Genomic DNA, 25819 nt, shown 5'->3' with positions numbered 1-25819 from the left:
GTCTTCTCTTCACAGTACAGCCTCTACAAAGCTATGAGCAGCCTGACATTTCTCAGAGTAGCGAATACACTGAGATTAGCAGAAGGACACACTCCCAAGTAGTATTAATATTATTGTAACAATGATGGAATACATGTCATTTAAATGAAAGACTCTGGGTCTAGACAAACTTTCATTTGATTTCTGACTTGGGTACTTAATAGCTCTGATTCCTTGAGAAAATAACATTATTAATGGATCCTACATTTTCTCAGCTACCTAATGGGAATCAGATTCTCTATCTTGTGATTTTTTTGTTGCTGTTACAAAACTAAGAGTTTGTTATATCAGCCCACAAGACCGAACTTGGTGCCTGTTGATCTCTTTTTACTACAGATCTCTAAACTTCTTTGTCAAATTTAAAAATAAGTGGTAAGTACAGTTTGATAAGATAGAGCTGATAAAGAGGAAAAGGTATGGCTAATCTCACTGAAGAATAAAGTACATCATATAAAATTTTTGGTATTGGGTGGAGTTCTAAATGGAATGTCTTCATTTTCCAACATTTCATTGACAAAATTATGGGGTTATTAAACCAAGGAACTTTTTGGATTCTCTCACTGGTTTCTGCTTTTAAGAACTTCAGCTCCTGTGTTTGTTCTTTAAATCTATACCCTATCTCTCTTTCTTTATAGCTTTTCAGACCATTCCATGGAGGCTGATTTCTGGGGTCTTAGGAGTAATGTGCCTTTTGTTGGTGGCTGCTTTGCGAGTTTTGTTGGAAAATTGTAAGTTTTTCTAATCAAGACTATATAAAAAGATCAAAATTGTGATGAAACTGTCTTACAATAAAGGTTTCATTTTGCTAATGTGTAATATTTTGTTATTTCATAAATCTGTGTCTGATGAAGTAAATTTCTAATTACTTCTTACAGCATTTACTAAACAAAATGTTCAGCCGACATTCTCTCCAGGACCCTCCACAGATCTCCAGGAAGGTGGGTTCCATACTTTGGAAAACTTTAGTGCTGTTAGAGAATGAAATATTCTTGTTTTTCTCACACAGAAGCATGAAGGGATATTATGCTTAGTAATAGAAATTATAGGATAGTCTCATTTTATGGCTAACTTAGTTTATTAAATTACATTGAATGTGTGTCATTTATATATTAAGTAATAAGGAAAATATTAGCCGGAAGTGACCTATTTTTCCTATGTGACTGCTCATGTTTAAGTAACAAAAGCAAATTACAGTAAATATTGTAGCTGATCCTAAGTGCCTGTTTGTGTTTCATAACACATACTTTGATACCTCTTTACCTGTACCTCCGCTTCTTCCATAACTCAGAAAGAAGCACAGAGATTTCTGCAATTCTAAACTCTACTTAACCAGTGAACGTCAGCTCAAAGATATTTTTAAACATATCTTTTCCTAAATGATGTCTCATCATCTTCTGTGTTCATATAGCACTTCATTCATATCTTTTTTCCCTCAGCGTTTTTCCAACTTTATTGAGATATAATTGACATATGACATCGTGTAAGTTTAAAGTGTACAATGATTCACTTATTACAATATTATTGCCACCATAGCATTAACTAACACCTCCATCATGTCACACAACTATCATGTCTTTTTGTGGTGAGAATGTTTAAGAAGCTCTCTTGTAGCAACTCTCCCAAGTATATAATACAGTACTGTTAACTCTAGTTATAATGATGCACAGTAGATCCCTAAAACTTAATCATCTTCTAAATGGAAGCTCGTACCTTTTGACCAACAGCTCCCCATTTCCCCCACATCCCAGCCCCTGGTAGCCCATTCAACTCTACAATCTCAGCACCACTCATTTGACAAAGATTTGAGTGCCTACCACATAATATGACTTTTATCACTGAGGATGGTAAATGTTGAAGACACTATCACTAGTAAACTGGATGGTCAGACTTCAAGCTAAGTGCTTTATTAACTTCATTTTGAAATAAAATATCCAGAATTATTTTCTGACTCAGGAAGTATGCTAAAATGCTTTCCTCCTTTAAATATCTCTTTTATCTAGTTCACTTTTAATTACACAGCAGAGATCAACTTTGGGTCACTTCCTCAAAAGAGGTTCTTCTAACCGCCCCCCATCCTATACTCTGCTACACAGTATTTTAACATACTGAATTTCTTGTGTATACTTACACAAATTATCATTAAATATAATTCATAAATGACTGAAATTTGTATAATTCTGTCTCTATCTCTAGACTATAATCTTCATGAGGAAGAAGGGTCATGTCTGAGTCATTCAGATTAATATCCCCTGAACTGTGGTGTATGCAGTAAATTCTCAAAGAATAGTTGTAGAAAAACATTAAATAACAAATGAGTAAATAGCACTGAAAACAACGGAATCTCCAATGTCATCAAGTCACGTTTTGTTTTTTCTCTTAGGATCTGGCTGCTGTTCTTGCCAAGAAAAGTGGATTGGCTACCAATGCAGCTGTTACTTCATTTCTAGTGAATCAAAAACATGGAAAGACAGTAGAAATTTTTGTGTTTCTCAGAATTCCAGTCTACTTCAGATACAAAACAGAAATGAACTGGCATGTATTTAATTCTGATTTTTCTACAATTTTTTTGACCTAGGAAAATATTATCTAAGTAAGCTGAATACTTTGATTCAAGTCTTTAATCAGATAGTAAATAGGCAGTTATATTTGAACTAATTTCCTACACTTTGAAACAGTCAAACAATATACACAAAATTTCTCAAAGATTTACATTATAGGAATGTGACAGATAAAGTACAAGAAACTTTTTAGAGAGAATTCAAAGAATAAATAATAGATCATTATTTTTATTCAAAGGACTTTGAATTTTTAGTTCATTAATTGAATTTATAATTTGTTTTGTAATTATATAGCTTTTGTTATCACTCTTGGAATGAATATGAAGAATATTATAAAACAATTACCCAACTCTTAAGAAAAAGTGAAAATTTTCTCTAGCTCCATGCAGAACCTGTGCTAAGATTTATCCCTCAAGATACTGTTGGTTTGGGATCAAATTTGATTGCTGATCCCCTGTGAAGGAAGTGTTCCATGAAAGCTCTAATTCCCTTTATGACGTTTTTCATTCTTTCAAGAAGTGAGATTTTGTGGTACGTTTTCCTCCATAAATGAATGGGCCTGATGAATGAGAACTATGAGGCATGTGGCTTGACTATACCTCCTAAATTAAAAGTTAAAAATGATTTTAGTTTGTATAATTGAAAAACTGAATCTGAATAATAGACACTGACTTTCTTAAAAGTACCTGATCCCTAGAGTAGATTCAAAATAGATTAATATGTTGGTCTTTGTTTCCAAACAGGATTTTATGAAATTCATTTCCTATCATTACTGGATTGGACTCTCTTACAGTGAAGAACATCATGCCTGGTTGCGGGAGGATAATTCTACTGTCTCCCAAGATCTGTAAGTTTCTGGCACTCAAAACCTTTTTCTGTTCTTTTTGAGTTTATCCTTAGATCTGATCAGAGAACGTAACATCCAGGAACACTGTAGGTAAGATATCCTGTTTAGGACGTGAGAATACAGAAAAGAGAATTGATACAACAGAATAACAATTTTAGTCCCAACCACAACACCCAAGTGTATGCTCAAGTGACATGAAGTTAGTGTACTTGTGACTCTAAAAGAGCTTTTGATATATGCTTTTATTTCCTGCCTTGGTACAAGCACTTGGATATGTATGTACATATACAGATTCTCACATACACAAAAGCCATCCAGAGAAAAGAGTATATCCACTATTTTCCTTATTCTGGTGGAGCCCAATATTCTCAGCATCATCCCATATTTCAAACATTCTGGGCTTATTTTCTGTGTATTTGTAATCTTCAAATCTCATTTTCATTCATAAACATGGGATTTACAGTATCATACAATGACAGGTTTTATGCTCTGATTTTTTCCCTAGACTAGATTAGCAGATGCATCTTAGAAGTAAAGTATATAACATACCCAAACCATTAAAAACAACAGCAAAAACAAAAAAATCCCCAACTTCATTGCTATTGATTATTGATGCAATAGCCGAGTTTTTGTAACATTGTACTCTGAAATTGTGAAAACTGACTTGAATGGAAAAAAGATAATGTCTCAATGTGGTAATATCTCATTAAAATGCTTTTAAAATGTCTGTAGTTCTATCATTTAACAAAAACATCATCCTTGAACATTCTCATTTCCTTTTCCCAATATATTAAAACATTATTCTTCATTACAGATTTCCATCCTTTCACCCTCTAAATCCAAAGAACTGCATAATATATGACCCAAGCGGAGGAGTTTCGGATACAGACTGTGGGAGTCAACATCGTTATGTCTGTAAGCAACAGCTTATTTAGATGTCTCTTGGGGCAGAAGGGGTGTGCAATGAAGATTCAGTATACTTAGAATGGTAACATATATTACTAACTACCTACTTCTGGGATCTGTAAAATGTTTCAAATTGTGTCTTATCAATCATAATTTTCATGTATTTGAAAATGTGTTTAAATTTTTTATCAAGATATAATTGACATATAACATTACATTAGCTTCAAGTATACAACATAACAATAACTAGACACTAGGTCTAATTAACATCCATCATCATATATAGTTATAATTTTTAAATTTTGCCATGTGTCTTAAAATGGATGAAAGGTGTGCCTACACCTAAAATTATAGTCCAGACAAGTAATTTCATGAATATTAATGTATATGGTAAAGAGTGAATTTAATAGTTTATACATATATTCTTGGAAACTCTCTGCAGAAATTTAAATAAAACTTAATTCATGCCAAATAATATATATCACATCGTATCAGTCCTTTGTGTGGCATATGAGTTGAGAAGTCCCATCCTCATCTCTCTTTTTCCGGAAGTAAAAATAATTTTAGTGTTCCTTTTCAGTTCTTTCTGCATTTCTATACATCTATATGTTCTAATTTAGAGCTGGAAGTGCCATATAATAGTTTCTTCATATGTGTCACCTGGCCTCAGAGGGGAACACATTTGTGTGTCTTCTCTTGATGCTACAGAGTTCTGCAGAACAGTTGGAAGTCTCTGGCCAAATATATGGTCTCACGTGATTGCTTTCATATTTTGCAAGAGGCAAGGGCATCTAAGCCCTGATCATATAAATTTATAATACTTATTTCTTTACTCCACCTATCTTTCTTGCCTATGCTTATCCATCAGTAAAAAAAAAGCCATTCTTACATGTACATTGAAGATTTTAATCTCTAGCCAGTCCCCAAAGCCTTTTCCTAAAAGTATGTACCAAAACTAAATACTGTAAGATGTTACAGAAAAACCCAAATGAACTTCTGGGCCAACCCAATAATTACCCTTTTTTTTGGGGGGGGGTGGAGGAGGGGCTAGCTCATTTTATTGAAGGATTTCTAAATAGGTAAAAGAAAGGGTGGGAACACAATGAGTTCTGATGCCCGTCTGACCTGGAAGAGATTTTCCCAACCTCACAGATATCAAAAGCCAATTCCCTTTTTGTAATTGTTGCATCTACATCTTAAAAATTGTGTATTGACATCTATATTTGCTCTCTAGTTTTATATTTTAATTAAATAATAATAATTAAGAACCCAAAGTTGATTTTTAAAATACAAAGAGTCAGGAAGAGGAAAGAGCCTCTTATGTTTTATTTCTCAAAATATAAATATAATAGTACTACAACTTGAACTCTTCACATTCTTGTATGCAGGTTGACTTAGGAAAAATGCACTTAAGTTATACTATGCAAAATTCAGGATAGACTATAACATCTTTCAAATGTTTAACTTGGACTAAGTGAACATGCATTGCACTTTCTAGATATTTGAAATGTTTTGCCTGTGCTGTCCATGTGATTTTCATAATAATATCGTTTAATTGAATTTAAAAAGAACATTATAGGCAACCTTATAATGAAAATAAATACTTTTCTGTTCCAACTGTCCCATCAATCTGTCCTCTTCCCACAAAAATTTCCTCTGAGTTTTTTGTGTGTTTCTTTGTTTTTTCCTACCTGGAGTAGTTTTCTCTGTAATGAACCAAGGATAGTCTATTTTCATAATTTTTGTCCAGGATGAATCTCAACTGTATTTATTTAGCCACATTAAAGTATAGGTTCAAATTGTTACTTTCATATCATTACACTATGAAGTGTCCAGAGTTCAATCAGCCTTTTTTTTTTTTTCCTGAGAACTCATGAACATTTATTACAATGCTGCAAGAACAATGAGGGAACGGAAGGTGTTAAATATGACAGATGATGTCTAATTTCAGAGAGTAATCTATGTCAAAATTGTCTCCATCGAGGGAAGAAAATTCCTGTTGCCACCCAATTATAGCTCAGATGTTTTTTTAAGCTCCCATATCTTTTCAGGGCATTGTGATGGAAAGTGCTGATTCGAATGAAGAGTACTGGTCACCCATGGCAGTGGCCTGCTCACATCTGGCCCCATCATACTAATCACAGTCAATCCAGGAGCATCTGACCCATTTCATTTTTATTATTTTTTCTGCCACTCTTACCTGCATTCTATTTTCCTTCATCCTGAAAATATCTTTGTAGTCCTTGGGATGGGAACAACATTTTTTTTTTTTTTTTTTTTTTTTTTGCGGTACGCGGGCCTCTCACTGTTGTGGCCTCTCCCGTTGCAGAGCACAGGCTCCGGACGCGCAGGCTCAGCGGCCATGGCTCACGGGCCCAGCTGCTCCGCGGCATGTGGGATATTCCCGGAGCAGGGCACGAACCCGTGTCCCCTGCCTCGGCAGGCGGACTCTCAACCACTGTGCCACCAGGAAAGCCCTAAAATAAGTTAATTCTTAATGTGTAATGAAATATAACATAAAAATAAAGACACTATCATGAAAAAGACAGGGATCTAGGGCATTAGACATGTGTTTAATTCACAGAGCCACGTTTACTAAGTTAATAATTTCACAAATTGCAAGAAGAAGAAAAGAAACAAAGAAAGAAACGGAGAAAGACAGAAAAAAAGGGGGAGAGGGAGGGAGGGAGGAAGACAAAGAATATTAACAAAACCTGGTGTGGGTATTTTAAAAAGTAAAAGAAAATGAAATGCATCTTGTATCAATAATGTAAATCATGTAGTAAAGTTCTTTATAGTGAAGGACTTACAAAGAATAAAATAGTAGGTTCTAAAATTTTAGGAAAAAGACAAGTAAAGAATCTCGCCTCTGAATAACACGAGTGAAAAATAATTTTTTTTCTTTTTGAAATAATCACTACTGAATATGTAAGAGCCTTTTATAAATGAAATGTGAATATGAATTACATTTTGCACCTAAAATTAAAACTTTTTTTAGTTTATACATACAATATGTAATTTAATTTAAACTTCATTATTAAGTATGTGGAAAATGTGGGTATTATTTTATTTCTTATTTATGTATTATTTAGGTAAATATTTATTATTATTTTATGGGTGAAGAAATTAAATCTTAGAGGCGGCCAAAATCATACTGCTTATTCAGTATAAACCTATCAGCTATGAGTAATTTATAATATTTTTAGTTAAAAAAGCACTTTTAAATTTATGTCACTTGAGTTGAATATCATAGAAATCCACTAAGGTAAATATGGCATGTCTTATACCTCTATTTAATAGAAAAGGAAACGTAAGTCCATAGAGGCTGTTATTGTCCCAGATCTCAAAGCTAGAGACTGGTAAAATTTTGATTAAAACCCAGTTCTAACTCCAAATACTAAGGCTGTTATCTCAAATTGTGAGATACATTCCTTTAGGTAGTTATTGAAATGAAGGAGGAAAAAACCTTTCAAGTTTTTGAAGCCAGGATTTAAAATATAACATGACCATAATATAAAATGAACATAAGTGAATCATAGTAAATTACTTTTCTATGACTTATATGCTTGTATCAAATTCTGGGTATCTTAAAATTGTACAGAAAGACCAAACTACATTTATGTGGAAAGTACATACCCACGCTGTGATGGGCCTACGGATCTCGGACCAACCCCATCATAGAATTATGACTGCCCATCTATCCCACAGATGAATCCAAATGCTTCATTTTTTACAAAGGATTACTGAATAAAATAAAAATGTGAATTTTTTTCCTGTTTCCTCTCCTTGGGGTGAGTTGATATATTTAGATTAGAAAAGTGAGAATACAGAAAACTTTCACCCATGCAGACATGAAAAAGGAAAGAATGGAAATGAGAATTCATATAGAGCCAGGTAAAATTACTTTTAAATTTTCTCTTACTATAAAATAAAAAACAAAATGTTAAAAAATGTAATAGCTGTTTTTAGTTCACCTACACTAAGATACTTAAAGATGTTTTTCATCACTGATAGTGAATGATAACACACACAGTTTTTTTTTTTTTTTTTTTTTTTTTTTTTTGCGGTACACGGGCCTCTCATTGTTGCGGCCTCTCCCCGTTGCGGAGCACAGGCTCAACGGCCATGGCTCACGGGCCCAGGCACTCCGCGGCATGTGGGATCCTCCCGGACCGGGGCACGAACCCGTGTCCTCTGCATCGGCAGGCAGACTCTCAACCACTGCGCCACCAGGGAAGCCCCACACACAGTTTTTTATTTATAGTCGTCTTATTTTATTTGGTGGTAACTTTATTGGTGGTAATTGCTTTCTTTGCAAGGTACGTCTGGGTAGGATATATGAATTTTTGTTGAATGAGTTTTTCTAGTATACTTTAATTAAAGTTCTGTCCACATCGTTGTCATCATTTACAAGTTATCGTTGTCATCATTAACAAAACTAATCTCACATTTGTTAATATAGTAACATCTTAACATTGCCTAGCAGAGCTCTCAGGAAAAAATAAAAGGTGTTTAATAAATGCGCATAGTGCTTAGATTTTTAAAAATATAAACTGTTCTACATTTGATCATGATAGTTGGAAACAATGAAAATAATTTGTTTCATTTTGAAAGTAAGGTTGTGTGTCACATCTTATAGTAATATCATAACCTCTGGTTCTTCAATAAGTATATCCTACTTACCTATCATTAAATAAAATGGAGCAGAATATACCTCAGAAGTAACAAGTATTCATTGCCTTCAGTAAGTCAATTCAAACACTTAAGAAACAATTAGAATTACCTTATAGCGCATATATTTTTAGAAATTTTCTTGAGGTTAAAACCTCAAGAGTTTCTTATTTATTAAACAATAGTTGTTAGAAACACACACACAAACACACACAGACACACACCTGATTAGAGAAGGAAGGTCCTGATTCTTGTGGATAAGAGCCTCCTGAAAAAATTAGACCTGTCATGAGTTCCTGATTTAGATTTGATACTAGCAATATCCAGTCAATTCTGATCCCTGAAAAGGACATGACAAGTGTTATTCTAATCTCATCTTTCTGTTGAAAAAGCATAGCACAAACCACAGTGCTTCGACCTCTCACGACACAGAAAATTTCCCTTTTTGGTGGAATAAATGTTAGGTCCCAACATCACTTTAGGACTTAAAAATGGTGAATTCAGTGATAAGAAGTCACCAGAGTTTTAAGAAACAAATGGTGGGATCACATAATCTCTTTCTGAATTTTTTTCAAAAGTGAAAAATTTGTAATAAAATATGGTTATAAGTACTTTGTGGAAAAAATAGAGAAAAAATTAAACTTCTTAATCATTTTGTGCATAGGCTTTTATAAGTTTGAGTGGAATTAAGTATGCTGTATCATATAAGCTGTAACAACAGAGAGATAGCTTTCATATATATACTACATAGGTACATGTATATGCATACATACCTACATGTATATGCATACATATGTATATATGCATATGTGTGTATTTATATGACCTTTTAATAATGAAAATATAAGTGTATACAGGATAAAAATTCCATGATGAATCATCATATGCCTAATTTAAATAATTATCAACTTGTGACCAATATTATTTCAGTTATGATGTATGTGATTCTCTCAGATCTACCTCTGCTCCTAAATAGGGCTCTTTTCTCCTTCTTCCTTGTGTACACCACTCATTATATTACTCTCTCTTTATTGCTTAGAACAATAGCTCCAAATCCCTTACCAGAATAGTAACATAATCAACTAATGTCTTAATGCTCTCATTTTTAGCTATTTATAATTTTTGTTATATTAAGAAATGATGACAGCCAAAAGGAGTTTAAATAGACTGAATGACTAAAAGTAGCATGGTATCCTGGATGGCATAATGGAAGAGAAAATGGATATTAGGTAAAAACTAAAGAAATACAAGTAAAGTATGTTCATTAATAATAATATATCAGTTCATTCATTGTGAAAAATGCACCATGCTAATGTAAGCTGTTAATAATAAGAGAAACTGGACACTGGGTGTATGGGAACACTCTGTACTACTTTTGCACTTTTTCTGTAAATTTAAGACTATTCTAAGATAAAAAGTTTATTTAAAAATAAGTATTGGTGCTTCTTTATAATGTTATATTCTACAGAATAGTAACAATCATTATCTTTATTATTATTATAAATTAGATGGGGCAATTTGAAAAAGAAAACCAAAAAACGACTCTAAAGGGAAACAGCTTAAGAAGGAGTCATTCATATGAACTTTCACTGAACATGCGCTTCTGAAAACAGAACTTCAACCAGTAAATCCACAACCTATTCAGTCAATAAGAGAATTATCAAGCAATAATTTTTAGTCAATAGAACAATTACATAGACACTGTAACTATTTACTATGTACAATATGTGTGAGATAATTTAACATAGGTAAAAGTCAATTCTGCAAAGTTTGATAAAGCTATAATAATTTTTATGAAATCAATACATTATTTAAAATCTTCCTATAGGGATAACACAAAAGCCAATTTTTTTTTTTTTTTTTTTTTTTTTTTTTTTTTGCGGTACGCGGGCCCCTCACTGCCGTGGCCTCACCCGTTGCGGAGCACAGGCTCTGGCCGCGCACGCTCACGGACCCAGCCGCTCCGCGGCACGTGCGATCCTCCCGGACCGGGGCACGAACCCGCGTCCCCTGCATCGGCAGGCGGACTCTCAACCACCGCGCCACCAGGGAAACCCAAGCCAAATATTTTTACAGGAGAGAAATAATAAACTTTCAAGGAAGAAATAATTAAAACATAAAAACTTTCCTAAACTATAGGGGAGAAAGGAATTGTTGCTATTTTTTTTCACTACGACTAGAGTTGTGTTGATGTCCAAATTAGATGAGAATGTGTTAACAGGAAAAGGAAAAGTCAATCTTACTGTGAAAATTGTCACAAAATCCTAAAACAGTACCAAACCAAATCAAACAGTACATAAAACTGTCTAGTCTATAGATGACCAAATTGAGTTTATTTCAGCCTTGTAATAATAATTTTATTTTGGAAGAAAAATTGTTAAATGAAATTTGCTCCAAACAGTAGATTAAAGAAATAAAAGATGAATATACCCAGATGGAATGCATATTTATTATAATTCAACAGCTTTTCATGATAAAAACAATCTTTAGCATGTATATCAGAATCTGTATAAACATCATTCTTAACCTTGAGGTATTAGTAGCTTTTTAGAAAATCATTAAGACAAAATGATAATAATACCACTTCTTTTCAATATCATTGAGGAGATTCTCCAGCACATTTAAGACCACCATAGGAAATTAAAAAGAAAAGGACTTAAAAAAAATTTTTTCTGATGATATATTTATCCACATAGAACATAAAAATATAATTTAATGACCAGTTAATAGAAATAATATTAGTATAACTGAATGTAACATTAATTTGCAAATACTATTAAAGTTCAATAATAAACAGAAATAATTAATTAACTTAACAACCACAACAGAAACACTGTAAGGTACTTATGAGTAAATCTAACAGGAATAGACAAGATCTATATTGAACTTATTGTATAATTTTATAGAAATATTTTCAAAAACAACTAAATTTTGATAGGACCACTGAATCTAATAACGATGTCAATTAATCCTAAAATATTTTAGAGATTCAATTTAATTCCAATTAATATCCCAGGTTATCCTATGTTCATTAATGCAAAATCCAAGAGTAGACGTATCACTATTGAAGAAGAAAAAATGGTGAGGGACTTGTCCTACTAATTTTTAAGACCTTTGCTAAAGCTATGTCCCTTACAACAAAGTGACATGAGAACGTAGACAAATCCGATAAATTGAAAGAGAAAAGATACAGACAATGAAAAGCCATGTGAATAGATGAAAAAACAGATGAGGTAGCATTGCAGATAAAGTAGGAAATGAGATACTATTAAATAATTACTGCTGTGAAATTTTTTATGCCAATATAAAAACACACACTTGAATCCCTACTGTATATACATCATATGCAGAACAATTAGGAACTTAAATCACAACCCTGGTGTGCATTAAAAAAATAAGTAAATATATGAGAGTTGATATCAATTTATAAGATTGATTCAGTATATATTTTATTTATTTTCATTTATTCAAAACATTGAGATAAAGTATAAAGTAAGATAACAAAACATCATAAAATTTTAAGGAAAAGTAAGATATCAAAGTCAAAATTCTTAAAAATATACTAAGGAAATAAGGAAAGCAAATTTGTTGATATGTTTCAACTTGGACAATAAACAATTTTATTCAACATAGGTTTTTTAGGGACAACTATTTGCTGGGTGCTTTTCTAAGCCTTGAAAATGTTAAACAATCTAGGCAAAATTTCTTGCCATCATGGAGTTTACATTTTAGTGTAGGTGATAGAAAAATGGACAAGAAAGTGTGAAACAAGTTCAAGAATAAACAAGATAAGTGAATATGAAACAAGTTGAAGGAAAAAAGAATAATGTTATCTTCTGACAGTCTTTGAGCAAAATTCTTTTCAGCTAATCCACATTTTCCATTGACTATTTTAGAGTAAAATTAGATCTCTATATATGAAATGTAGGCTGACATTTACAACCACATTTTAAAAAAATATTTGGTTTATAAAAGGAAATGAATGTGGGCTTTTTATGGGGAAATCTAAATCACACTTAGTTGAAGAGCTATTTTCTATGTTAGTGGTTTTTTTTGTTTTTTTGTTTTTTTTTTTTTTTGCGGTACGCGGGCCTCTCACTGTTGTGGCCTCTCCCGTTGCGAAGCACAGGCTCCAGACGCGCAGGCTCAGCGGCCATGGCTCACGGGCCCAGCTGCTCCGCGGCATGTGGGATCTTCCCGGACTGGGGGACGAACCCGTGTCCCCTACATCGGCAGGCGGACTCCCAACCACTGCGCCACCAGGGAAGCCCTAGTGGCTTTATATTTAACTGATATTATGTGTCTCTTAAATAAAAGACCAAGAAAAAGAGATAGCAATAGGGAAGAAACAGAACATCTGAATATTCTACTATTTCATTTAGTTCAAATAAGAACTTAGAGTCCTGTGGGAAAGTCACAAAACATACCTACAGGTACAGTTTCTGGAAATAGATACAGCTGAGCACGGAGAGCTATGGTGTCATATGTAAAGCCCTGCTACATCAATTGATGGAGTGAGGAAAGGATTCTTTTTCTTTGAAGTGGGGGGGGGGGGCAAAGTGTTTTTAATTAATTAATTGAGGCGTGATTGGCATATAACATTATATTAGTTTTAAATATATGACATAATGATTCGATATTTGTATATACTGAAAAATGATCACCACAACATCTAGTTAACATCCTTCTTTAAGGATTCTTAAAGAGATATATTCTGCGTTAGGATGGTGAGTTAAAAAACTTAAAAGGCAGGGGAGAGGTTACAAAAACTTACTTGTATAAAGAGACAATATAGGGCTTCCCTGGTGGCACAGTGGTTGAGAGTCCGCCTGCCGATGCAGGGGACACGGGTTCGTGCCCCGGTCCGGGAAGATCCCACATGCCGCGGAGCGGCTGGGCCCGTGAGCCATGGCTGCTGAGCCTGCGCGTCCGGAGCCTGTGCTCCACAACGGGAGAGGCCACAGCAGCGAGAGGCCCGCGTACCGCAAAAAAAAAAAAAAAAAAAAAGAGACAATATGTACAAAGAAATTCCAAAATCTTTCTCAATGCTAAGCATATATTCACCTTGCATCTGTCATCATGGAACATTTATTGAGGATGTGCTGAAGAGTAGTGATGTTTCAGTGACATGTGAAATTGCAGAAAGACATGACATTGCCTTCAGAAAACATACCTTCTAATAAATGGAATAAAACCAACAAAATGAATTTATGCAGAAAGAGTAATTTGAGTACAAAAGTACATGTATAGGTTGCATAAGGACATATTTATCTGACCTTTTAAAACTACTGGATCTAGAAATTTACAATGCTTTGCAAACAGCCTGGGTTCAAGTCATCTAACTGCCACCACTTCCACAAACTATGCAGAAACTAAATTCGTTAAGTGAGAAAAACCACCACGGCCTAATCCACAGGCCTTCTTGGCCAGTAAATAACAGTCTGGTTAACATGACTGAGCCTGTATTAAGCTCTTCCTGTGTACCATAAGGGGAGAAGGTAGTGAGGCACAATGCAATTTTGTGGTGAGAAACAGTCCTCTGGGCAGGATACTGACTTCAAGCTGCGACTCTAAAAGTAGATGTAGTCAGGGATGTTTACTGGACAGTTGCCTAGAAACACAAGCATATGATGTATGGCCATGACCAAGGGAAACTTTTGTAGTCTTGACTTTTCTGTAAATGTGTTTGGATTAATAAGAGACATGACAAAAAGATTCTAAAATTCACATGAGCAATGAAGTGAATAAATGGGACAGGGAGAAACAGAGCTGAGTCTGGATATGCATGGGGGCATATTGAAGCAGAATTGAAATGCTGAGTGATAAAAAAGTGAAAAATCTGCAAACACACTTGAAAAAATATTTATTCAGAACCTAAATATTTATTCAGAACACTTAGTGGGTATTACGTACTGTGCAAGGAACGTATGCTGCCAACTAGTACATTGTAGTAGAATGAACACAAGGCAGGTAATTCATAAATCTTGAACTTCAGCAGGGAGGGAAAGAGAAGAGATCACCATCTTGGCAACTAACTGATACTGCTTGACACAGTTGCCTGAGCTTGTAATGGATAAATAATTTCTTGGCCCCATCTCGGTTGAAACCTTCTGTAATTCTAAAAATAAACAATTCTACTGAGATGTCATTTCTTTCACAAAGAAATATTTTCATTATATTCACTTAGGCCATGCTAGAAAACTTCATTGTTTGTTTAATATCCATCTATATGATATAATGAAACTGAAAACTTTTCTCCTCCTGTGGTATTAACTTAGAATTTGAGAATAAACAGCATGTAAATAGTAACTCTTTTCAAAATTGCTCTCAAGTGAATCACATGCGTGACTTACAAATTAGAGGACTTCAAATTTCTATTAGCATCCTAGTTATTTTTGTTTGATTGCTTGTTTATTTGCCATTTGACCTTACACTTCCTGCCACAGCAGTAATCTCCACATTCATGGAAAAAAAGAAAGATGCTATTTACAACTTCTGCATCTTGCATCCAAGTGGATTTTGTGTTTACTTCAGTACTTTAAATATCAAAGAATAGTAGAATTGTGTAAATATCATGAAATTTGGACAGTACTTATCCCAGGTGCCCAAGGACATAGAGTTAGGAATAAGACAGCACTTTTCCCAAAGAAAAAGGCTCATTAGTTGAAGATCTAGGTAGAACCAAGGTCTCCCAAGTCACAACTTTTTTTTTAAATGCACCTAATAGCAGTTGGTCAAATTCTAATTTATGTATTGCTTCTTCATTTGTTCCCAGTAGATTCATTTGTGTACACAAGAATAAAAATGCATTCAGTTTAAGCTCTACAGTTCTCACATTATCCTCTTGGAGAGTTTGAAAATAACTACTAAAAGCTTACAATGTTCCTTCTGTGGTGTTAGCCCATCTCCTGGAGCCTTTTTAAACTGCATTAATTTTTTTCTCCATTATTTTACACAGAATTAACAACATCAAAGCACAACAGAATATATAAATAAACATACAAATAGGAAACTGCTGTATTTTCATGAAGGCTGTTTCTTGTTTCTTGTTTGAGCTAGTATCCGTTAAGGATTTCTGTGTGTCAAGCATATTGTTTGGCAATGGATATACATAGTTTAATAAAGTATATAGCACAATCCCTATCATCGAATTGTCCACAATCTATTAAAGGCATAGACATAAGCATATGGTTTTAAATTAATATGCAATTTGCAATGGTAGACACAGTTACTGGGTAGTAGAGAAGCTAGGATTATACATAACAATTTTGCAATGGATGACCAGTATCGACTATGAGGAAATGGTGTTAGGGAAGATGTCCTTGATTAGGTGATTTAGAGGGAGTGTTTTTTAAAACAATATGTTAGATATCAAGTTGAACGGGGTTAACACATACCAAGAGTTGAAGATGGAAACGACAAAGACTCAGAAGAAAGAGACAGTAAAATGAATAAAGAGAGCTATACACACTCCGGTACTGTTGGTTTATTAGGTGGGGTTATGAATATCTGGAGATGGATGGAACCTGGAACAGTCTGGAAGGACAAGGAGTGGGTGTGTGTGAGTGAGAAGAAAGATTCATAATCTAAGCTTGAATAGCACCATACAGTCAGTAAAAGCCCTTTGAGGAGTTTTAAGAAAGGATTGACAAGGTCAGGTTTCCACACTGTGGGTAGACAATTTGACCTGTTCAGAGGACAACAGATTTGATACAGATGGGGATAAAGAACAAATAAGAAAAATAGTTAGGGACAGTAGAAGTAAATAGTGTTTTTATCCAAAACTGTGATGTTAGGAATTGTGAAGATGACAATAATTGGGAGGTTACTCACATAGTTGATGACATTAGATCTGACAGTAGGTGAAGACAAGGGTGGGGAGAGGGGGCTTCCCTGGTGGCACAGTGGTTGAGAGTCCGCCTGCCGATGCAGGGGACACGGGTTCGTGCCCAGGTCCGGGAAGATCCCACATGCTGCGGAGCGGCTGGGCCCGTGGGCCATGGCCGCTGAGCCTGTGCGTCCGGAGCCTGTGCGTCCGGAGCCTGTGCTCCACAACTGGAGAGGCCACGGCAGTGAGAGGCCCGTGTCCCGAAAAAAAAAAAGAGTGGGGAGAGGGAAAGGATAAGAAAGATGCATACGTTTTTATTTTTTACTGAATGAAATAATGATGGTACCATTAACATAGAGGATACTAGAGGAAGCAGTTTAAGGAAGGGGATGATGACCTAATATATAGACATAATAAGGTGTAAAGCCAGCTGGGATTTTTAACCCATTTCTATTTTAAAATACAAATGGACCTCATGGGCCTTAGTTTTATGATTCAAAACATGAAGTTTTACTTTCTAAATATCTTTAATGTTAGACAGTTTGTTTAAAAAATACTCTGTGGTTTACAGAATTTTCTCTTAATAAGAAATGTCAAGAAGACAAGTTAAAAAAGAAATTTTCAAACGTGATGTGTTCTCAAGGTTAATAGGAATAATCACTATTACACTAAAACAGGGTTTGAGTGGTGGTTCCCGATGTGATTACAAACCAGAAAGCCAAATATTTCCTTGTAATTAGATGTTGTTTTAGATTATTAAAGACATATATGCTTGTGTCTTTAAGAGCAATGACTCACATTTTCAGTCTCAGCGGAGTGATGCAGTCAAAAGAATGAAAACCATCTAAAAAGTACTTGCAAAAATGTGTACCTCATTTCTGTTTTTTTAATACTCAGAAGTGGTCAAGCACTAGGTCCATATCAACTTTTCTTCTCTCTTGACCTATTCTTCATCTTCTTTCTCTCTCTTTAGACTCATTGTTCTTTTTATTGTTCCTCACCAACACCGTTTATTTCTTTGGCCTTTCTGCTCCGACAGATATGAATTTTATTTGCCCAGATAAGTTCATTATTTCGTTTAACTTCTGTCAAATGTTATCTTCTAGAGTTTCTTTTCCTGAACACACTATTAATATGTTTTATTTCTTAATGTAACTTATTTTTACTTGTATCATTTATTCTAACCTGTTTATTTTGCTTTTTATATTTCTTCCTCACCAGAATATAAAATATGAAAGGACAGGAAGTTTGTCTCCTTCACTGATGTATCTTTAGCACATAAAATAATGTATGGTACATAATAAGTGCTCATCAAACATTAGTTATGAGTTTTATATATTTTCCATTATTTATTTGACATAATTGTTATGTTACGTAGATAAATATTTCTAGTCTTTTATTTATTGATTAGGGGGTGTACTGGGTTGCCTACAAAGTCTTCTGTTGCTCTAAGTTTATATAAATATTCTGAAGCATTTCTAAATTGCCTTATTGATAATAATTTTTGCTTAAAGAATAATATGACAAACACTAATGTACCCACTATCAAGCTTAGGAAATATATTATGAATAGATGTAAAATTTTTATCTGCTCATTCATAATTTAATTCCCTCTTTTCCCTTTAGAGGATCCCTATTACCTATTTATTTATATCTAATACATACGGCTATGTCTTGCATGTATTTTTAAAAAGGACATAAACAATGTATAATGTGTATTTTTAGAATTATTTATATTGGCTCAAATTTGTATTTTTGACCTCCCTTAATATTGATATACTCAATATTGTGCTATTTTATTCACTTTCTTCATAAAATATAGTCTATTCTATGAATATAGGACAATATTTTCACCTATTTTCTCTTCTAAGGATATTCAGATTCTTCCTGTTTTTCATTTTTATTATCACTCAAAATTCTGTCTTGAATGTTCTTCAATATCTTTCCTTAACCATATTTACAGGAGTGTTTCTTCTAGACTATGTACTTACCAGTTTTGGGGTACTAGTATAAGTATATTCAAAACTTCACAAATATTGACAAATTGCTTTTCAAAACTTGTTATTACTTTCACCCCAAGCAGAAGTACATGAGAACTTCCATTTTTTTACACCATATCCATGATTTGGAATCTACAATCTTTTCATATTTCTAATATTGTGAATACAAAATTTTGTTAGGATGTCTTGGTTTGCCTTTGCATGATAATTACTTACATTTAACTTTTATAATAGTATCATTAAGGAATATTCAGGTCTAATTCTCTGTGAATTGTCTTTTCACATATTTTATGTTGAATCGGTTGCCTTTTTATGGACTTACATAAGTTCTTTGTATATTCTAGATAGAAATCTATTGTTAAGTGCACCCAGTGTAAATTAGTAAATGTTTAAAAACCCACTCTATGGTGGTGGGGAAGATCTCATTGGTAGAGTTTGCCAATTTTATTTGTGTAAGTACTCTGACCATAATCAAATTTAAAGCTACTAACCTGATACCACTGAATGCAGAATTGAGAAGGGAAGAGATTTATAGTAGTACAACATTGTACAGTATTTCAACAACCAGATATGATAGATGCAAATAACTTCATAAGTATAGTAAATTTAGCAAAATAACTAAAAATGAGTTTTGAGTATTTATTACTTTTATTGTTACTATGATTTACAATATTTATATTTATATAATTGAATTTTAGTAATGATTGTGTTTAACAGCTTGTTTTCAAAATTCCTGAAATTTTAACAATAATCTCTTTTGATTAGCTATGAGCCCGATCCAGCAAACCACTCACTGATTGTATAATCTGTGCTAGTCTGGGTGTATCTTTCCAATCTTAATAATATATTTTACTGTACAGATAATAAATTTACTTATTTAATTATTACTTTATAGCATCGTTTGCATTTATGATTTGGATTTTTGGAAATTTGATTGAGAAGTGTATCCTTCACCAAAGGTTTTGAAGTTTGCAGCTGTATTTTCTGTTAAACTTGTGAGGACGTCTTTCATAATTAGATCTCTGATATTCAATACTTTTCCACAGGGAAATGATTTTTTCCACCATCTTTATTGAATAATCTATTCTTTTCTTAGGATCTGTAATATTACCTCTGCAACCACATATTTATTGTTCAATATATTCATAGACTTTTTTTTTTTTCCAGAATTTGGTTCGGTTCCTCGGACTCATGACAAAATATATTCTTCATGCTCTTCACCCACACTGTTTTGACTATTCTTGGTGTTTTCCACTTTATATGATTTGAAATTGAGTGATACAGAACTCAGTCCCATCTGTGGACCCTGCAGTTGCCTGTGAACCAGCTCCAGTTCCTCCCTCTTTCAGGGAACCTCTGGAAAACAATGTCTTAGACAATCACTCACAGACAAAAGAACCCTTGTGGAGGTCCAGGCTTCCAGAGAAGAAGTTCCACCACACCACTGGAGCAAAGAATATGAGATTGGATGCATTAGAGAAGATAAGAGGAGCAACCTGACTTTACCTACGTTACCCTTCCTCCATGGAAACACAGTTTTAGGGCCAAGAGAGACCTTCTTGGCCCATGTTTTTTCCACTAGGAAAAGTAAGAGAGTGTGAGTGAGCACCCGGCCTTCTCAGCTATATGGGAGGCTGCCAAAGAGGCTGATTTCTCTCATGCCTCACCCAGGGCACTGAATCATATGTATAACTGGGGGGCTGAGAAGAGTCTAAGATAGCAGCAAATAGGACTCTAAAAGGGCATTAAAAGGATGCAGATCCTACTAACTGTTTCACTGGCTCCATCAGGAAACCTGCCTATGAGCCACTTGGATCCGCCCAACTGGCCCACAGGCACCCTCAGTAATAAGCTCACCTCACCTCAAAACACCCACACCCTGTAGTTGCCTCCCTGTGGGCACTCCCAACTGTAGCATAGAGAGTGAGCTTTGGCAGATGGCTAGTGAGCATGTGCAGAAACCTAGTCTGAATCTGAAGGCCAACAAGAGACCACAAACATGAACTTTAACATCATGTTTGTGAAAACAAAAGAAAGGCTTTCAGCATCCAGCCTGGTTCATTGCAAAATTAAGATAAGGTATACAAACTTAAAACTTTTGCCACAAGAGGGAGCACAAAGTGTGGAGCAGGGGCATCCATAAAAGGTTCTAAAAAGCCTCAGAATCACTAGCAGTTTTGATGGAAGGTAATTCTCTCCTGAGGTCAGTGAGTAAATGGGAGAAGGTGGCCACTACTTCAAATACAAAGACAGCAATAGAAAACTTCAAGAAGCATGAAAAATGTCACCACCAAAGGATCACAGTAATTTTCCAGCAACCAACCCCAAAGACATGGAAATCTATGAATTAACCAATAAAGAATTCAAAATAGCTGTTTCAGGGAAGCTCAACGAGCTAGAAGAAAAAAAGAAAAATAATTCAACACTGTAAGGAAAACAATAAATGAAAAATGATAAGGTTAGCAAAGTGATACAAATCGTAAAAAGAACTAAACAGAATTGAAGAATACAATAGATGAAACAAAAATATAATGGAAGCATCAACACCAAATGGATCAAGCAAAAGAAAGAATCTGTAAACTAGAAGACAAGACCTTTGAAATTATCCAGTCAGAGGAGAACAAAGAAAGACCAACTAAAAAAGTGAATAAAGCCTATATGATATATGGCATATCATCAAAAGAACCAACTTGCAGACTACTGGAGTTCCAGGAGGAGAGAGGAACAAGGGGGTGGAAAGTTATTTTGAAAAAATAATGGTTGAGAACTTCCCAAGTCTGCTGAGAGATTTTGATATCCACATTTATGAAGCTCCTGAGTCACCAATCAAAATCAACTTAAAGAGATTCTCTCCAAGACACATTATAATAAAACTGTAAAAAGAAATCAAGGACAAAGAGATAGTCTTAAAACCAGCGGGAGAAAAAGAAGATAGTAACTTACAGGGGAACTCCTAGAGGGCTATGAGATTTCCAAGCAAAACCTTACAAACCAGGAGGGAGTGGGATAGTGCCGGGGGAAAAAACTGCCAAGCAAGAATATTCAACCTGGCAAATTTGTCCTTCAGAATTGAAAGATAAAGATCTTCTCAAAAAAACAAACAAAAGCTGAGGGAATTCATCATCACTAGACCTGTCTTATGAGAAATGCTGAAAGGGGTTCTTTAACCTCAAATGAAAGGATGCTAATTAGTAACATGAGAACCTAGAAAATATACAGGACATTGGTCAAGGTCAAATCCAGAATACTCTAATACTGAAATAGTATAAAGGTTAAAGGAAAAGAATATTAGAAATAACTATAGCAAAAATAATTTGTTTTTAAACACACAATATAAAAAAAGGTAAATTGTGATATGAAAAACATAAAAAGAGTGAGTAAAAAGGTAAGGTTTGGTTTGCAACTGAAGTTGTTATCAGCATAAAATAGATTGTTATATCTATAGCATGTATTATTTAAGCCTGAAGGTAACCACAAAGTGAAAACCTATGATAGATTCACAAAAAAATAAAGAGAAGAGAATCAAAACATACCACTATGGGAAATTATCAATTCACAAACAAATGCAGCAAGAGAAAGAGAAAAGAACAAGGAAACTACAAAAGATCCAGAAAACAATAAAATGGCTTAAGTAAGTGCCTGCCTGTTAATAATTACCTTAAATGTAAATGGATTGAATTCTCTAACCAAAAGGCATAGAGTGACTGGATGGATAAGAAAACTGAGACCCAACTACATATATACGTATAGGGACTCACTTCAGCTTTGAGGATTCACTTAGGCTAAAAGTGAAGGGATGAAAAACGATATTCCACAGAATTGGAAACCAAAATAAAGAAGGGGTAGTGATACTTATAACAAACAAAATAGAATTTAAACAAAAATGGTAACAAGAGCTAAAGAAAGTCATTGCATATAATGATAAAAGAGTTATTCATCAAGAAGATATAACAATGCAAATATACATTGTTCATACAATGTTCATTGCAGCACTATTTACAATAGCCAGGACATGGAAGCAACCTACATGTCCATTGACAGATGAATGGCTAAAGAAGATGTTGCATACATATACAATGGAATATTACTCAGCCCTAAAAAGAAACGAAATTGAGTTATTTGTATGTGGTGGATGGACCTAGAGTCTGTCATATAGAATGAACTGTCAGAAAGAGAAAAACAAATACCATATGCTAACACATATGTATGGAATTTTTTAAAAAATGGTACTGATGAACCTAGCAGCGGGCCAGGAATAAAGACACAGACATAGAGAATGGACTTGAGGACACAGGGTTGGGAGGGGAAGCTGGGGCAAAATGAGAGAAGTATTGACATATATACACTACCAAATGTAAAATAGCTAGTGGGATATAGCTGCATAACACAGGAACATCAGCTCCGTGTTTTGCGACCACCTAGAGGGGTGGGATAGGGAAGGTGGGAGGGAGGCTTTAGAGGGAGGGGATATGGGGATATATGTATGCATATGGCTGATTCGCTTTGTTGTACAACAAAACTAACACAGCATTGTGAATCAATTATACTCCAATAAAGATGTATATATAAAAAAAGAAACCCTTATTCTAGGTGAAAACCTGGATATGCAGAAGGGAAAGAAGAGTTGTAAGAATTATGTGGATATATTTAATGGATATCGAGTCGACAAAATATTAACAATAAAGTTTCAAATTTTAAAATATATATTTGTATTCGAATTCAAGGGAGCAAATACGGCATAAGCAGTAAATAAAGGTAGAAGGTAGTTATGTCTTTTCACTTTTCGAGAAAGGGTAAAGGTATTAATTTGTTAGACTTTACTGAGTTAAGAATTTATGCTGTAAAATGTGGGGCACTAATAACATAATATTTAAAACATTAAACTGACAACAGAGGATAGTTAAAATAGTTAAAATAGTTATTGTGAAAGATAAAAAGAAAACAACAAAAGAAGTGGAGTTCAAAGAAATGGTAGCATTCATCTCTGATTAAGGATAACTATATTATACTTAATTAATTATATATACATACAATACATACTTATATATAAATAATATATGTAAATATATCTTAGAATAATTTAAAAATTATGTTAAATATAGAGTAACTTCCAATTTAAATTCTAAGAATATTTAAAATAACTGTTCACTATCTTAATGAGAAACTCCTTTAACAAAAGCCTAAAGAAAGAGGAAAGTAAAAAGATGAAAAATATACCATGCAACACAAGCCAGTAGAAAATTGCTATAGTTAGTATACTGTTATAATAGAAGGCAAGAGCCGTATTGGAAATGATGAAGCATGTTTCATAATGATAGATAGAGTATCTAAACTATTAGCAATGTTTTCTAAAAAATCTTTATGTACTTAATAATACAAGTTCAACATAAGTTTGAAAGAAGTGAACTATTACAAATAGAGATTTAAACGATTCTCTCTCACTGCTTACAAACAAGCAGATATCAGTAAGGCTAAAGAAAGATTTAAACTAGACAACTCATCAATACATATATGTAGAACACATACTATATACTAGTATGGACTATTCATATTGTTTTACATAGAAATTTTCAAAAAATACACTATAAATCATATTTCCAAGCATATTCATATAAAAATATAGAAGTGGTGTCACTGCAGTAGCCGCTAGGCAAGTTTGGCAAGTGGGCACTTGAAATGTGGGCATTCAATTTTAATTAGTTAAAAAAAATAATATTTTAATATTGGTTCCTCTTTCACACCAGCCACTTTTAACAAAGATGTGGAATATTTCTAGCTTCACAGAAAGTTCTCTAACCAAACAGAATGCTCTTTACTATATGCAGAAGTCAATAACCAAAACTTTGAAAATCCTTATATGGTGTTAAATTCAGTAATAAATGTCTAAGTAACAGATGGACCATAGAAATGACCACAATGAACGTTCAAAATTTTTATAAGAATTACAAGGAAAATATAAAACCAAATGTCTGTCTTGTGAAGTATTGATTGCCTTAAATGCTTACCTTACAAACTAAATAAAACAAAACAAACCAGAAATCCAAGCATGCATCACAAGAAACTAAAAATGGAAAAGCTAAATTTAGGTGAAATTAAAACCAAATGAAGTAGAAGGAAGAAAACAATAAATAGTACAAAATCAAGACAAAGAACAAAATTACAATAGAGAGGAACAAGGCCAAATGTATTCTCATTGAAAACATTTAATAAAATTGATAAAAGACTGCTGAAAGAAAGGTGAGGAGAGGGAATCCCTGATGGTTCAGTGGTTAAGACACCACGCTCTCACTGCCGAGGCTCTGGGTTCATTCCTTGGTCAGGGAACTAAGAGCCCACAAGCCATGCGGTGTGGCCAAAAAAAAAAAAATTTGAGAAGAAACAAGTCTTTTATGTCTATAATAAATATGGGGATACCATGTGGTTTTTACAGATAAAAAAAGCAATATTATGAAAACATTTTAGTATCTATAAAAAATAGAAAAATCCTAAATTGAAAATTACCAAAATGCATCACAAAAAATAGAAACCTGAGTAAACCTAACACATATTGTAAAGAAATTGAGTTCGTTATATAAACCTTCCCACAAAAAAGTTCTAGAAGCTCAGATGGCACTAGTAGTGAATAATAACACTTGAAAACGTAGCAGTACTCTTTCACAAAGGTCCAGGTAAAAGAAAAGGAAATGCTTCCTAAAAATAGCCTTGGTAACAACTTGTCAAGTACATAACGTAAATGAAAACTCAGTCAAATTTCTTTGGGAACACAGATAAAGAAAAACTTCAGCTTGACCTAGATATAATATATGCATTGATTTTTTAAAAAAGGACAACACATGATCATTGTGATTTTACTTCAAAATGCAAGACTGGTTTAACATATGAAAGAAATAAAGGTAATTTACTTCATAATCATTATACAGAGAAAACGTTTATCATTCCAACTGATGGAAAAACAATACAAATGTAACGT

At 33.9% G+C, this 25819-nt stretch overlaps 2 protein-coding genes across 2 annotated transcripts in view; one reads left to right on the top strand and one right to left on the bottom strand.

Moving 5' to 3' along the window:
- Nucleotides 1–702: 702 nt before the first annotated feature.
- On the top strand, nt 703–4379 carry LOC132598037 (natural killer cells antigen CD94-like). Its single transcript, XM_070046455.1, has 5 exons — nt 703–767; nt 915–977; nt 2420–2571; nt 3341–3444; nt 4259–4379. Exons 1-5 carry the CDS (start codon nt 722–724, stop codon nt 4377–4379), a joined length of 486 nt encoding a protein of 161 aa, XP_069902556.1. The 5' UTR covers nt 703–721.
- A 10633-nt stretch (nt 4380–15012) lies between these two features.
- Nucleotides 15013–25819, bottom strand: part of LOC132598036 (NKG2-A/NKG2-B type II integral membrane protein-like) — a 36419-nt gene continuing 25612 nt past the window's right edge. The window contains exon 11 of the mRNA XM_060306990.1: nt 15013–15139. Within this exon, the coding sequence (XP_060162973.1) occupies nt 15013–15139 (127 nt within the window). The remainder of the gene's footprint in view (nt 15140–25819) is intronic.

Source organism: Globicephala melas, chromosome 10 (genome assembly GCF_963455315.2).
Source record: "Globicephala melas chromosome 10, mGloMel1.2, whole genome shotgun sequence".
In the NCBI taxonomy this organism is placed as follows: domain Eukaryota; kingdom Metazoa; phylum Chordata; class Mammalia; order Artiodactyla; family Delphinidae; genus Globicephala; species Globicephala melas.
The sequence above is the reverse complement of the archived record's forward strand: the minus strand, read 5'-3'. Positions and strand labels throughout refer to the sequence as shown.